This window comes from Elephas maximus, chromosome 4, assembly GCF_024166365.1.
Source record: "Elephas maximus indicus isolate mEleMax1 chromosome 4, mEleMax1 primary haplotype, whole genome shotgun sequence".
NCBI classification, from domain to species: domain Eukaryota; kingdom Metazoa; phylum Chordata; class Mammalia; order Proboscidea; family Elephantidae; genus Elephas; species Elephas maximus.
The window spans coordinates 187522178-187537860 of NC_064822.1; the positions used below are offsets into that span (position 1 = coordinate 187522178).

Consider the following 15683-nt stretch of genomic DNA (forward strand, 5'->3'; position numbering starts at 1 on the left):
GGGTGCTTGCCGGGAATGGGGGACAGGCTGCTGTGCAGGACAACGTTCAGGGCTTTGTCAACAGGCGAGGTAACTGCCTCTCTGCACCTCGGTGTCTGTTGCCCCATTTTACAGATGGGAAACGTGAAGCTCGGAGAGGAGAAGCGACCTGCCCTGGGACACCCTGCGGGGACCTGGCGTTGACAAATGCGCAGCCGGCTGGGTCTACCCCGCGTCCGGCGTTCCCCAGTTGGGGGAGAAGGAGCCAAGGGACCGCTTGTGGCCGGGGAGGGGGAAAAGGGAAAGGGGGAGGGAGGCAGGAGGGCGCCTCGTAGCCCAGGCAGCCGAAACGAGAGGGAGTTCCCGGTCCCAGGAGCCAAGCAAGCGCGCCGCTGGCATCCAGCCAAGCCGGGCGGGGCCGGGTAGGGCGGGGTCGGGGGGCCAGGGCGGGGCGGCCCGGGGACCTTCGCCGCCATCTCCCGCAGGGCAGTGCCCTTTCCAGAACGCACCCTCATCCGCTGGTGAGTTGGGACTGGACGGGGAGGCGGGAGGGGGCGGGAAGGGGCCCGCGCGAGGGCGACCCCAGACAGCTCGGGGCCGGCGGGGAAACTGAGGCCGGAGGGGCGGCCGCCTGGCAGCGTTGGGGGGCTCGGCTCCCGGGTTAGCCCGGGCAGCGGCGGCTTCGGGGTGCGGGTCCTGCACCTTCTGCTCCGGCCAGGGTGGGGTGCGGGGCTGGGAGGCTGGAGGGGAACACTGGCACCCCGTCCGGCCCCGCCCCTGCCCCGCCCTCACCCCGCCCCTGCCCCCGCCCCCCCGCCGGAGACTGGGGTCCTGCAGGATGCGCCCCCCGCGGCGAGGGCCCAGACCCTAACCACTGCGCGGAGGAGCCCGGCGAGGCCAGGAAAGGGTGGGCGTGGGCGGGACCCGCACGGGCCCACCTTTAGGATCGCAAAGTGTCAGGGAGGCCTTGGGCTCATGATCCATTCAGACACTACTCGCATTTCACTGGGGAGGAAAAGCAGACCGAATCCGGGTGCTATTTGCCCAAAGCCATTTAGTGGCACAGCCGGATTTTAAGCCCTGTCCCCCCACCCCGACTCGCAGTCCGTGCTCTGGCGCTCCAGCTGGGACAGGGGCTTACAGTGAGCGGAGCGTCCCGGTACCCACTGCCTGCGGACCTACCTGCCGCCTGGACCCACCTGCCTCTCGCCCCTTGTACAAAGGAACTCGGGTGGGGTTGGAGGGGACTTGGGGCTGTCCCATGAACAACCTGCTGAGTGCGGGCGCCAGCTTGGCGGAAGCCCACGGCCCCAGCTTGGTTTGCAGGTTTAGAAAGGCCCGGAGCGGCCACGGAGCCGGCTCTGCCTTGCCTGTTAGGGCGAGGGGTACGTGCTACCAGCCACGTGTTCTTGGGCGGATGAGAGGAGGGTGGGACTGGAGCCTCCCCTAGGGGTGGGTGACAGGGCTGTTGTGAAAGCGTCAGAAAGAGTCACGGGCAAGGAGATGGTGCCCGCGGAGTCTGTGTGCAGCCTCGTCCGCTCAGGGCGCCAGCACCCAGCAGGCCCTCGACCTTACGCGGGGCCTTGGGTTGTGGGCGGGGGCGCTGGTGGGCGTCTGTGGGGCTGAGAGGGGACCCCCGCCCCTGGGCAGCAGCAGGCAGCACTCAGCTCCCAGGAAGCTCCAGCGCGCAGGCCACTGCCCGTCGGAACAGCTGAGGAGCAAGTAAGAGGGGTGGTAAGCAGGTCTCCGCGCAGGAGGGAGGCAGGCAGCCTCCTGAGTCCCCAGAGGGAGGCTCAGAGGGAGTCCGGGTCCCCAAGGGAACCCTTTGAGCTGGGAGAAACTGAGGCTCACCCGCAAACTTCTCCAAGGGCACATAGCCAAAGTGGGAGCCAGAGTTTGGACCCCTGGTCTGATCCTAGCCTCCAACCCCCTCCAGCTCCAGCTCCGGAGGCCACTTTCACTTTCCTGATGCGGTTGGTGTGAGCTTATGTGTGTGTGTGGGTATGTGTGCACGCATGCGTGTGTGCGCACCGTGTGTGTAAATGTGTGTGTGTGTGGAGTGTGTGCGCGTGTGTGTAGACACACCTTTGTGCGTGGCCGAGAAGTGACAATATCCAGCTGGTTCTTCCAGGAACTGTTGACTGTGGCTTCCTCAGGGATGTGGTGAGGGCTTGGCTGAGCGCGGAGAACTGCTTTTTACCTCATACAGTGTTGCTTTTTCATTTTATTTTCGAAGCTGTGTTTCTCTTGTTTGTATTTTCTTCTACTTATCTTTGATTGTGCAGTTGATTTCTGAAGGCTCTCTTTGTTGAAAAAAGCAGTCATTCCCGATAAAGCAACCCCCCACCCTTGTTCACCCAGGGGTCCCTCCCCGACTCCCCCACCCCTGCCCCGTGGGTCCTTTCAGAACTTTTCCTACCCGTCGTCACAGTGGTTACTTTCATAATTCAAAAGTTTTACAAAAATTTTAATGAGGAGGATTAGTCGTGAGTCATTTAAAGAATGAGAGACTGAAAACAAGTCCCTGAGACAGTGGTGGCTTCCAGGGGGGCTGGGTTCAGCCCAGGAGAAAAGGGTTCTGTTTCTGGGCATCAGTTTCTGTCACCTTCTATAGGGAGACCTCAGAGAAAAGGAAGGTCCCCAGAGGCCCGCTGGCTCAGTCAGCCCCCGTGTCACAGATGGGGACACAGAGGCCCAGGAGATGAGACCCCACCGGCAGGGGTGGGCCTGGAGTCTCCTGGCCAGGAGTGAAGCCTCCCAGGGACATGGGGAGGGGGCTGCAGATCCTGTAACTAGCTGCCCCCAGGCTGAAGTAAGGTCTGGTGCCTACCTGTTGGCGCTGGGGGTGGAGAGATTAATGCGGAATTTTCTGGCGCTGGGCAGAGGGCTGACGGCTGAGGTGGGGTGGGGAGCGACCTGCGTCCTCCATCCCGCCCTCGGCCTTGCAGGCTTTGGGGCAGGCGTCAAGTGCATGTTACCAATGATCTGATCGAGGAGACAGGGGGTGTGGTGGCGAGTGGCATCGCTGGTGGGTGATCTCGTGGGCCCGCCCAGAGCTTCGGCCCAGCAGACCCAGTTCAGTGTCCATTCCTTGTCTCCTCTTGAAGATGGGGAAAGGGTGTAGTGGCTTTGGAATCACTCGGACCTGGAAAGTTCTGTGACTCCCGCACCTCAGTTTTCTCGTCTGGCAAATGGGAATAGTAATGAGGTCCAAGGAGCCCTGGAGGTGCAGCGGTTAAGTGCTCAGCTGCTAACCAAAAAGTCGGCAGTTTGAGTCCACCAGCTGCTCCTTGGAAACCTTATGGGGAGTTCTACTCTGTCCTATAGGGTCTCTATGAGTCAGAATCGACTCGACAACAGTGGGTTTAATGAGGCCCACAAGGGAGAGGTGTCTCAGGGGAGAAGCTGCAGGTCCCCTCCCTGTGGTCACTGTGAAGAATAAATGAAGTAACACATTCCACCAAGTGCCATGTTCTCCATAGGCCCGAGGGTAGTCAGAGTCGAGCAAGGCCTTGAACCTTCTTTGACTCCACGCCCTGAGCCCTCTGCTTTGTCCTGTTCCAGGCCTCTGTTTTGGGGGTGCTCCCCTGTGAGTGGCCCCTGGCCTCGAAGGGGACCTTCTGTGAAGGGCATTTTACCCAGGAGTGTCCAGCAGCTGACATGGCCAGTGTGGTCTCGGCCTTGGGTCTGGCCTGAGCCACTGCTTTCCCTGGAGGAAATGGGGCAAGTGCCCCCCAACACTGATATCTGCGCCCTTCACTGGTCTACAGTTTTTTAGGCAAGCGTTGCCCCCTCCCCGGGACCCTGTGGAGCAGGCAGGGCAGGTTAGACCCACCTGATGTAGGAGGAAGCAGTCTCAGATGTTGGGAGTTATCACCAGGCAGACCAGAGGGAATGCCAAGGCTTGGATTCTTACCTTCTGGAGGAGATAGAAACACAGTTTCGATGGGGGCTTTGGTTGGTGGTGCATAGTTAAGAGTTTGGCTGGTAACCAAAAGGTCGGCAGTTCGAATCTACTAGCTGCTCCTTGGAAAACCTGTGGGGTAGTTCTACTCTGTCCTGTAGGGTCGCTATGAGTCAGAATTGACAAGATGGCAATCGGTTTGGTTTTTTTTGTTTGTTTGTTTTGGCCTCTGCTGGAGCCCAGAGCCCCTTCCCTGCCATGGTACCGCCTGGCCCTCCCCTGGCCCTCCCTGGGCCCCATCCCAGACCGGAATTCTCTCCATCCTGCCCAGCCCAGCCCAGCCCGGTGTGACTCAGCTTGGTGGGTTCTGTCCCTGCCTACTATGCCCCAGCCTGGAGAGTCAGGATCTGGGCAGTCCCCCGGGGGCCTCAGGAATCTCCTGCTTAGGAGAAGTTCCCTACGTGTGGTGTCTGACCTCCGTGTTTTCTCACTCTCCGGTGGCAGTGGAGCCGGGCCAGCTGAGGGGGCAGCCTGGGTGTGGGCAGGAGCACAGGGCTCAGGACTTGGGGAGGTCACCACCCCTTTGGGGCCTTGGTTTATTGTGCCCAACAGGGCAGTTGGGTGGCAAACTCCATGCTCTATCAGCTGGAGCCAGCCCTCTTTGGGGTTTCCTGAGCCCCAACTGGGTGCTGTGGCAGCGTGACATGAGCACCCTCCCCTCAGTACCAAGGGTCTCAGAGCAGGAGTGGTGTGGTGCCAGTGGATGGTCAGAGGGGCCTTTGTGGTGGGCAGGCCCCTGGGTGGTGCGAACAGTTTGTGTTCAGCTGCTAACCTAATGATCAGTGGTTCAAACCCACCCCATGACGCCCAGGGAGGAAGCCCTGGTGAGGCACTTCCATGAGAGTCACAGTCAGGAAAACCCTGTGGAACACAGCTCTGCTCTGTGACACACCGGGTCTTCAGGAGTCGGAATCCACTCGAGGGCGACAGGTTTTTGTAGTGAATGGAGCCAGGAGAGGGTGTCAGGGGACCAGGGGGACCCAGGGAGGACTTAGGAGGGACTGATCAGTTAACATATATTGAACATGCACTCAGCTGCTCGCGGAAAGGTTGGTAGTTTGAGTCACCCAGAGGCAGCTTGGAAGAAAGGCCTGGCAATCTACTTCCAAAAAATCAGCCATTGAAAACCCTATGGAGCACAGTCCTACTCTGACATACATGGAGTCAGCATGAGTCCATGGGACCTAGTTAGGGGACCATGCAATTTTTTTTTTAATTTTTGTAATTTTTATTGTGCTTTAAGTGAAAGTTTACAAATCAAGTCAGTCTCTCACACAAAAACCCATATACACCTTGCTACACACTCCCAATTACTCTCCCCCTAATGAGACAGTCTGCTCTCTCCCTCCATTCTCTCTTCCTGTCCATTTCGCCAGCTTCTAACCCCCTCCACCCTCTCATCTTCCCTCCAGGCAGGAGATGCCAACATAGTCTCAAGTGTCCACCTGATCCAAGAAGCTCACTCCTCACCAGCACCCCTCTCCAACCCATTGTCCAGTCCAATCCATGTCTGAAGAGTTGGCTTCGGGAATGGTTCCTGTCCTGGGGCAACAGAAGGTCTGGGGGCCATGACCACCGGGGTCCTTCTAGTCTCAGTCAGACCATTAAGTCTGGTCTTATGAGATAGGGGACCATGCAATTTATTGTTCAAACTAGGATACTTTTTTTTTTTTTAAATGCCTTGTTTTGAACGAAGTTTAGACTTACTGAAAAGTTGCGAAATGGTAGAAAGAGTTCCCGTTTGCCCTTTACCAGCTTCCTCTAATAATATAGTGACAAAACCCAGAAAATTAACACTGGCACAGTACTATTAACTAAACTACAGACCTTAGTTGAATTTCCCCTGTTTTTCACTGTTGTCCTCCGTCTGTTCCAGGATCCCACTTAGGGCCCCACATTGTTGGGATCTGATGCTGTTTTTCTTTAGTCTTCTGCAGTCTGGGATGGTTCCCTCCGTCTTCCCTTGTCTTTCACGACCTTGACACTTTTGAAGACGGCTAGAATCCTGCTCTGTTGTTTGTAGAATGCTCCTTCGTGCAGGATAGTTTGGTTTTTCCCGTGACTGGCTGGGGTTATGCATTTTGGGCAAGAATGCCGTGAAAGTGTGGCCCGTTTGTGTGAGTAAGTTGTATGGGGGGTTCACCGTGTTGAAATGTCTTAGTCATCTAGTGGTGCTGTAACAAATACCACAAGGGATGACTTCAACAAAGAGACATTTATTCTCTCACAGTTTAGGAGGCTAGAAGTCCAAATTCAGGGTGCCCAGCTCTAGAGGACAGCTTTCTCTCTCTGTTGGTTCTGGGGGAGGTGCTTATCATCAATCGTACCCTGGGCTAGGAGCTTCTCTGTGCAGGAACCCTGGGTCCAAAGGACATGCTGTATTCCCAGGCCTGCTTTCTTGGTGGTATGAGATCCCCCTGTCTCTCTGCTGGCTTCTCTCTTTTATATCTCAAAAGAGACTGACTGAAGATACAGCCTAATCTTATAGGTTGAGTCCTGCCTCATTAACATCATAGAGGCAGGATTCACAACACGTAAGAAAATCATGTCAGATGAAAAATGATGGACAACCACACAACACTGGGAATCATGGCCTAGCCAAGTTGACATACCTTTTTTGGGGACACAATTCAGTCCGTAACAACTGGCGATATTAACCCTGATCACTTGTAAAAGGGACACTTTGGAGAGTAAAAGGAGGCCATTAGCAGTTAGTCTGGGATGAAGCAGGGTATAAATGGGCTGACCTGGGAGAAGGCTCACGCAGGCCCCATAGAGCCCCCAGGGGCTGGCACTTGGCCTGGGGAAGCTTCTCTGGACGAGGTGGCAGAGAGGAGGCTCTCTCTTGCCAGGAGACCCAAGGTCAAGGATGAGGGTAGGGGAGTGCAGGACCCTCACAGCTGGGGCAGGAGCTGAGGTGGAACTTGAGTTGGAGGGAGGGGCACCTGAGGCTCCCGGCCATGCAGGGGCAGCCTTCTGGGTGGGTCAGGAGTTTGGGTGGAAGAGAGGCACTTGAGCTTTTGGGCGAGGGATGCGGGTGTGACTCCAGCCCCTCCCTGCCTCTCGCTTCTCTACACCTCTTGATCCGTCGACCACTGGTCAGTGAACTGGGTCTGGTGACACACCTACCCCAGGTGCCACTGAAGGAGCCCATGGCCTGACCCCAGGTCTGTGGCAACAAGTCCTCGGGACCTGCCCCCACTCTGGGGCACCTCCCACTCTTACCAAAGCCCTGTCTTCTCTTTCAGAACTTTCCAGAGCAGCAGCTGCAGCAGCCATGGCCCCATCCTGGGTGCCCGCTCTGGGCTTCACACTGGTACCTGGCCTGGGGGGCTTCCTGAGCTCCCACTTCATCCACGGAGAGGGTCTCCACTGGTATGCCAGCCTGCAGAAGCCAACCTGGCACCCACCCTACTGGACACTCAGCCCCATCTGGTGCACGCTCTACTCGGCTATGGGGTAGGTGGGCCGGCGCTGACCTGCACAGTCAGGCTTGGTCCCCCTGAGCAGGCTGGGCAGGGCCATCCCCCGCTTACAGGTCCCGGGGCAGTTGGTGGGGCAGACCCGGAGCAGCCATTTCACCAGCCTGGTTTGGCAGCCACCAGGTAGGAGAAAGCTGGGGGGCCCACTGGTTGCACAACCCAACTTTCTTTTCCTGGGCCCCTGGGGAGAGGCCGCCAGGGTGACGTAACCTCACACTGGCATCCTGGCTGTTTCACAACTCCGGGCTCAGCCAGCCTCTGTGTGTCACGTTCAGAGCAGTGTCAGTGCTGCTGTGGTCACCAGCGTGCACGCCTCTGATGACAGTTCGGTTGAGGATAAATAACCACGGCGTCAGTAACGGTAGCTGCTGTGCATTGGGAGTCCCTGAGTGGTGCTCGGCTGCTAATTGAAAGGTTGGAGGCTCGAGCCCACCCAGAGGTGGCTTGGAAGGAAGGCCTGCTCATCTACTTCCAAAGAATCCGCCACTGGAAACCCGGTGAGAACAGGGCTACTCCGACACTCATGGGGTTGCCGTGAGTCGGAATCAACTTGACGGCAGCTGCTTGGGGCAGTGGTGACGCAGTGGTGGGACTCTCACCTGCCATGTGGGAGACCCGGGTTCACTTCCTGGCACGGCCATCATTTGTCTGTCAGTGGAGGCTTGTTGCTGGGACGTTGAACAGGTTTCAGGGAAGCTTCCAGACTAAGAGAGACTAGGAAGAAAGGCCTGGCCCTCTACGTCCAAAAATTAGCCAATGAAAACTCTGTGAGCACAGTTCCCCGACACCTATGGGGCTGCTGCAAGTTGGAGTTGACCCTACTGCAGCTGGCTTTCCTGTTGTCGTGCACTGAGCCCCAGCAGGGCGCCGGGCCTCGACCTGCCTCATCCTCACAACCCTCGTCTTCTAGAGGAGGGACACGTGGCCTTCCTAGACATAGGGACCCGGCAAGAGCTCCTCTGCCTGCCCAGGTTAGTCCCTTCCGCTCTCTGGGCAGCAGTCTGGCCTCAAAGGCCCCCTGGGATGTGATGCAGGAAAGAAGTGCAGACCAGGGAAGGCACCCCCTGGTGGTTCCTGTGGGGACTGTGCCCAGGAGGTGTGGTCAGCCTCCCACCCTTCTTCTCCAGTGTTCCCTGCTGCAGGCTCTGCCCAGCGGGGTCCCCATCACTTCCCATGTGGAGGACCCTGGCACAGGCACCGCTCTTGCTGCCTCTACCTGCTCCAGCCTCCAGGCATCTCCCCTCAACACACACATACCTGCCACCATCAAGACCCTGCCAAAGCACAAATGGGACTGAGCCACTCCCTTGGTGGTTCCCTGTGGCCCTGGATAAGGTCAAACCTCTCACTGCTGGTTAAGAGCCAGGCTCCAGCCCCAGGTCCCCTGGGTTCAAATCCTGAGAGGTCTCAGGCAGTGACTTCACCTCTGTGCTTCAGTTTCCCTACCTGTAAAATGGGGGTGATAGTACTGCCCACCTCATGGCATTGTCATGAGGGTGGAATGAATTAATGCTTAGAAAGTGCTAGAGCAGTGCCTGGTGCAGGTAAGAGCTAAAAGGCATTAGCTGTTATTATTGGTGGTGGTGTTGCCCTCGAGGCCAGAAGAGCCTCACCCGCCTCTCCAGTCACCCCTCCCCTCAACCCCCCTCCCCAGACCTCACCCTGTGGTCACACAGACCCACTCAGGGTCTCACGCCTGCCTCTAAGCCTTTGCACGTTCAATTCCTTCCCCCTGGCAAACTCCTACTCGTCCTCCAGGGCCCAGGCCAAATGTTCTGTCCTTTGTGCAGCATCCCTGGGTGGTTTAGGAACCCCCCCTTCACCCACAAACCCCATGTGCCTCCCCCTTCGCAGCACTGATGATGATGACAATGTACCAGGCACCGCCCTAAGCACAGGAAATGTGTTAACTCAAATACCACAGCAACCTTGTGAGGTAACCCAGAGAGGTGGTGAGAATGGCATGGCGGTGGGGGCCTGTGACCTTGTCTGACTTCACAACGGGGGAGGAGAGTCATTATCAACCACCGTCAACAGCCCAAGGCTGATCGTTGAGACGGAGGTCAGGCAGTACTCCTCTCCCCAAACTTTTTACCAATTGTGACACCAACCGTCCCTCCCACCACACTCTACTTCTCTGCTGGATTCGATAACGTTGCATTGGTCATACAGAACTCACAGACCACACCTCATGATTAAGGTTTTATTAGGGAAGTTAACAGGTTACAATTCAGGATCAGGAAATACTCAGTATACAATTCTTTGATCAGGACAGCCTCATCTCAGCTGTGCCCGCAGGCAGGGGTCTCTTTGGCCCTTAGCCTCTCAGCCTGGCCTCTGTCCTGCTCGGGCAAGTGTAAAAAGCTTTTTAGCTCCACCACTAAGTGCTCAGAGGCACCCACTCTGCCAGGAAGCCGCCTGCTCCAAGATGCGCAGCTTTCTCCCTCCATGGGTTGGGAAGCCCAGTGCCCCGCCTCCAGGCTCTGCTGCCATCTCTCACCATTGCTGGTGTTACAGCTCCCTGTCTGTCTCCTGGATCTAGGAGGTTCTCAGCACAGGGATCCTGGGTCCAATGGATGCACTCCACTCCTAGCTCTGGTTTCTTGGTAGTAGTGAGGCCCCCTCTGCTCTGGGTTGGGTCATTTTAAGCCTAGAAGGATGGCAAAATTGGGTTCCATACACCTTATTATTTGCATAGCCCACCCCCACAAGGGTTCCATGCACCTTATTTACATTATTAGCAAGCTATCCAATCCCCTTGTTGAGCCACAAGCACCGCATTTGCATAGCCCCACCCAGTCATTTGGTGGGAGTTAACAAAGACTATGACTAGAAAGGACCATATTAAATAATTCACTGCACTGCAGAGGTCAAGCAACTTCTCTGAGTCACACAGCAGGCAGTGCTTGGGCAGAATTTCTGGCTCCCCGACTGACCTGGGTTCCCCGAGAGCAGGGGCATGCCTGAGCCCTCACAGTGTCCACCGAGGGCCAGGGAGGCTCCTGGCCTCTTCCTGGCAGGTGCTCTGACAGGTGGCTCTGTTGCAGGTATGGCTCCTACCTGGTCTGGAAAGAGCTGGGGGGCTTCTCGGAAGAGGCCGTGGTCCCCCTGGGCCTCTACGCTGGACAGCTGGCCCTGAACTGGGCATGGCCCCCGATCTTCTTTGGTGCCCACGAAATGGGCTGGGTAAGTATGGCCTCGGCTTGTCTCTCTGGCCTCTCCCAAGGACTGTGGGGACGTCACATCTCGGATGCAGCCAGAATGTCTCTAGAAGTCCTTAGGGACCGATGCCCTGGAGTGCCCCTAGAAGTCCTTAGGGACCGATGCCCTGGAGTGCCCCTCAGCAGGGTTTCCTGGGGGCTCTGGCTGCAGTCGATGCAGTTGCTGGGATTTAAAACCAAACTAAAACCAAACGTGTTGCCGTTGAGCGGATCCTGGTGCATAGCGACCCTAGTGGGCAGGGTGGAACTGCCCCCAGAGCTTCCACGGCTGCAGTCTTCACAGAAGCAGACTGCCACCTCTGTCTCCTGCGGAGCCCTCTGGCGGCTTTGACCCGCTCGTCTTTCAGTTAGCAGCCAAGCACTTAACTACAGTGCCACCAGGGTGCCTCTGCTTAGGGTTCGTGGCCATTTTATCGGAAAATTCCACATGACACTTGGCGCCGCGCCTGAAGAGACGTTGGCAGCAAGCTGGGGGCCACCTCCACCGAGTCAACATTTGCTTCTCTTTCAAAAGATCTTTTCTGAGTTGGCGGAATTCATGCACAGGGGTGTGACCCCACTCACTGTCACCTCTTGGGGACAGCCTGGGACAGTTTACAGCAGACATTTCTCCCTTAACGATCTTGTTTGGGCCTCACGGTAGTGCTGGGAGAACAGGGTTGCCCTCTCCAAGGGCTCTGGAGCTCGGGGGAGGAAACAGGTGCCTGGGGCCTCGCGGTGGTTGCCTCGCCCTCAAACGTGCTGTGTCCTCTCGCGGCTCCATCACGTACAGGCACACACGTGTACACACATCACGGGTGAGGAAGGGGGGCTGTTCCCATTTCGCAGATGAGGGCACTGAAGCTGAAAATGGGGTGAGGGCCTGGCCATGTCACTGGAAGGCAGAATGGGGGTTCCAGTGCTTCCCAAGTCCAGCGGGTGGCGGGGGAGCTGGACACATCCCCTGTGCAGACCTGGTGCCTCAGCCTCCCTGTCCCCCTCTCCTGTGTCTCTGCAGGCCCTGGTGGACCTCCTGTTGACGGGTGGGGCAGCAGCTGCCACCACTGTGGCCTGGTACCAGGTGAGCCCGGTGGCTGCCCGCCTGCTGTACCCGTATCTGGCTTGGCTGGCCTTTGCGGCCACGCTCAACTACTGCGTGTGGAGGGACAACCGCGGTCGGCGCAGTGGCCGGCGGTCCCCGGAGTGAGGATGCCCAGCTGAGGACTGCGGCCGCTGCCTGTCAGGAGCCACTGTGGTGGTGGCTGCCATGCTTTCACTGCCATAGGTCTGCTGTTCTGTCTGAGTCCCCAGCAGCCTCGGGTGGTCCGGGCTGAGCCCCTATCTGCACCCAAGCAGCGTCCCACGCTTCCTGCCTGAGAGGAGCATGAAGGAATGTGTTTTATAAGCCAAATAAAATTTTAACCTCTTGTGCGATGGCCTTCCTCCCTGGGGGGTTCTGGCTGTGGAGATGGGAGGGGCTGGGCAGCTGCAGGGCCCGTCCTCCTGTGGGCTCCACCTGCCCCGGCTGGGGATACCTGACGCTTTCTGGGACCCTCCCAGGACCCTGCAAGGGTTCAATCTGGGGCCCACACCAGCTCGAGCTGCAAGACCATGGGCATTGACCGTGGGGTCCCGTCCATGGCCCGTGGCTTCTAGGACGCTCAGGGAAGGTTCTGGAAGGAGCGGGCTGCACAGTTGACCTGGCTCAATGCCTGGCTCTGTGGGGGCTCCAAGCAGGGTCCTCAACTGGCCTTGCCCAGGACCAGGGTGTGGCCCAAGCTGGGGATGCTGACTGACCTGCCACTAGGGTGTCTGGGCCATACCAGGCTCTCCCCACCAGGGGCAGCCCATACACCCCAAGCAGCAGGAGGCGAGGGGTGTCAAAAGGTGGTAAGAGCTGTGTCTATAACCATAGGATTGACGGATGGCAGCTCCTCTTTGGCCCTTACCCACCTGGGTTTGGAAGTGTCATCCCTAGCCTTAAATCAGGTGGCCCACGACCTCTGCAGGCAGCTGTTTGGTTGAAATGGGATGTGGCAAAGTGCCGGACACACAGGCAGGCTGCGTCCTGGGCAGCGCTCAGCAGAGCAGCCTCCAAGGACCAGGCCCCTCACTGGGCTAGGCCCCACCTGCTGGGCTACTGCTTATTCAGTAGATTGTTGTTGTTGTTGGGTGCCGTCGAGTCAATTCTGACTCATAGTGACCCTGTGTACAACAGAATGAAACACTGCCCGGTCCTGCGCCATCCTCACAATCGTTATGCTTCAGCCCGTTGTTGCAGCCACTGTGTCGATCCATCTCCTTGAGGGTCTTCCTCTTTTGCGCTGACCCTCTACCAAGCATGATGTCCTTCTCCAGGGACTGATCCCTCCTGACGACATGTCCAAAGTATGGAAGACGCAGTCTCACTATCCTTGCTTCTAAGGAGCATTCTGGCTGTACTTCTTCCAAGACGGATTTGTTCGTTCTTTTGGCAGTCCACAGTGTATTCAGTTTAGGGTTGCTGTGAGTTGTAATTGGCTCGACAGCGATGAGTTTGTTTTTTTTTCTTCTTTGGTTTTTCAGTTGACAGAAGCAGCTTATTCAAATAGGCAATATTTCCACACGTGGAGGTTTCATCACCATTTCGCAGGTGTGGTGTTTGCTCTCTCCACTCTCATGGCCCCCCTGCCTTCCTCCTACTCTCACCTTTGGAAGTGGCCTGAGACCATGAAAACTCGGCTGACAGCATTGTCCAGATTGTTCTGACAGGGGACAGCTCACTGTCTGAGTGGTCACCACGCCGGTCTCCCCCATTCAGCTGTGGTGGCATCCATGCTCAGCACGTCGCACTCCGCAGGGGCCAGGAGCACCTAGCGAGCCCTCGGCGGCCCCACGTGCGCTACCGACACACGTCAGAGCAGAGGCTTTGTGCGTCCTTTTTCTTAATTTATTTCTAAGGCTTTCCAGCAGTTCCCAGGAGGTACAAATGGTTACTGTGCACAGCTGCTAACCGGAAGTTTGGCGGTTCCGGTCCACCCAGAGGCATCTCGGAAGAAAGGCCTGGTGATTTACTTCCGAAGAATCAGCCATTGAAAACCTATGGAGCAGCCAGCGTTGGGGCAGGGAGTTTGGGGAAAGTGGGGGTGTCTGGCAATGGGCATGGGGTTTCTTTTTATGGTGATGACAATGTTCTAAAATGAATGACGGTGATGGTCGCACAACCGTGTGCATGTGCTAAAAACCATTGTATGTGCTAAATGGCAGAATTGTATGGTGTGTGAACTATATCTCAATAGGTGTTATAAAAAAACAGAGACCCCTGTGGAGTGCACTTCTACTCTGATACACGTGGGGTCACCATGAGTCAGAGTTGACTTGACGACAATGGCTCAAGGCTTTCCCACATGGTCAAAGCTCGATCCCTCCTGAGCTTTGTGCCTCGGACACTTGTCTGAGCCCCAGGAGCAGAGAAGTCCGCGCCACCACTGACTTAGAGGCCAGGATGCCTCCTGCCCCAGAATGCTCTGCGAGCAGGCCTGGGCCTTCGCAGTGCACGGGCGCCCACATGGGCCCATCTTTTTTCGGGCTTACAGAAAGTGCGCAGGGACGCCTGCGATTCCAGCGGTGGCCGTCCGGACTGGTTTTGCCCATTCCACAAACTTGTGGGCTTGTCCGCCTCCAACATCGGATTTCCTCCTGACCACAAAACAGGCACTGGCTGGACAAATGGGCGCTCAAGGAGGACACTGTTGCCATTATGTTTGTGGCTTTCTGTTAAGGCCCGAGCGATGCTTTCTTTCCGCGTTCTTCACGACCAGGTGCCATTCTTCCTGTTTCTAAGGTGTTTCCATCTACCAGGGGCTTTAGGTTTCTGGCAATGTCCACGCCGGTTTCACAGGAGACGCCATTCCTCAGATTTACCAAGTCCTCACGGTCTGAGCTCTTTCCTGGGGCGGCTGCACGCAGCCAAGACCCGCTGGAGCCTGCCTCCACCTCCCCCTCCCGTGGCCTGGCAGGAAAGCCGCTACTGGAACATGTCACAAGACAAGACTGTTCACACGAACCGAGAAGGCTCTGCTGGTTGGTCGCCAGCATGAAAGCAATAGTTTCTGAGGAGTGCTCCAGGAAGGCAGTGTAGCTCAGTGGTAGAATTCTCACCTTCCATGCTGGAGACCTGGGTTCGATTCCAGCTGATGCACCTTATGGGCAGCCACCATCCGTCAGTGGAGGCTTGTGTGTTGCTATGATGCTGAAGAGGTTTCGGTGGAGCTTCCAGACTAAGACCAGGAAGAAAGGCTTGGTGATCTACTGAAAATCAGCCCATGAAAACCCTGTGGCACAAAAAGGTGCTATACATGGGGGCCGACTCGATGGCAGCTAGTGACAACAGGGTTTCGACAAGCCCCTCTGTGCACGTGGGGACCTGGCCCCCCGGTACTAGGAGACATGTGTCCTTGGCTTCTTGGCGGGAGAGCCACCACCTCGGGACACATTTACGTAGACAGGCTTTCTAAATTTCATGGTCAGCCTCCTGAGCTTTACCTTCTGGATTCTTCCGTCTCAGCACAGAACCTTGGTATAGTTACTACCACTGGGATTCTCTCGGTCCACTCCAAATATCCAGCACTTATACAAATTCCAGCTTTTGATGGATTCTTGAAACAGGAAGCGACAAGGGCAGGAAAGTGTACCAGAAATATTCAGTGGACAGGAAGCGGCGCCCCAGCACCTCCCTCGGCATTTGTCCGGCCTTCCGGCTGTGGCCCTGACTCTGGTCAGAGGAGTGAGGACCTCAGCAAGAAGCCAGAGGGCCTGGCTATGCGGCCGATCCTGGTGGCTTCCCGTGTCTACGGGTAGGATGTCTTGCAGTCTGGCTTCTTAACAGGACTGAACAGCTGGGGCGTCAACCCTGCTCAGCTTTTGAGCAAACACTAGAGTGAGCTCTGGTCCTGGGTAGCTCCAGCAAGTTGCATGTAGTCTGTGCGGCCCCCCAACAGCCACGTGGGGGCAGTGGGGAGCTCTGTCCTCGTTTATCCATCTCCACACCAAGTGGGGTCACTATTCCCCCTCCTCCTG

At 57.0% G+C, this 15683-nt stretch overlaps 1 protein-coding gene across 4 annotated transcripts; it reads left to right on the forward strand.

Moving 5' to 3' along the window:
• Positions 1 to 419: 419 nt before the first annotated feature.
• TSPO (translocator protein) lies at positions 420 to 12056 on the forward strand. 4 transcript variants are annotated; one of them, XM_049884597.1, is made up of 4 exons: positions 420 to 500; positions 7192 to 7402; positions 10473 to 10611; positions 11644 to 12056. In XM_049884597.1, the coding sequence occupies exons 2-4, from the start codon at positions 7221 to 7223 to the stop codon at positions 11830 to 11832; spliced, it is 510 nt and encodes a 169-aa protein (XP_049740554.1). In that variant the 5' UTR covers positions 420 to 500; positions 7192 to 7220; the 3' UTR covers positions 11833 to 12056. The 4 variants fall into 4 exon arrangements, with proteins under 4 accessions (XP_049740554.1, XP_049740555.1, XP_049740556.1 ...); XM_049884598.1 differs by lacking the exon at positions 420 to 500 and adding an exon at positions 1459 to 1713; XM_049884599.1 differs by lacking the exon at positions 420 to 500 and adding an exon at positions 1459 to 1701 and having other exon boundaries at positions 7174 to 7402.
• Positions 12057 to 15683: the final 3627 nt, after the last annotated feature.

Coding starts and splice junctions, on each gene's coding strand:
- TSPO (XM_049884597.1), top strand. CDS start 7,221: ATGGCCCCATCCTGGGTGCCCGCTCTGGGCTTCACACTGGTACCTGGC. Junction 7,403..10,472: donor ACGCTCTACTCGGCTATGGG/GTAGGTGGGCCG, acceptor GCTCTGTTGCAG/GTATGGCTCCTACCTGGTCT. Junction 10,612..11,643: donor GTGCCCACGAAATGGGCTGG/GTAAGTATGGCC, acceptor GTGTCTCTGCAG/GCCCTGGTGGACCTCCTGTT.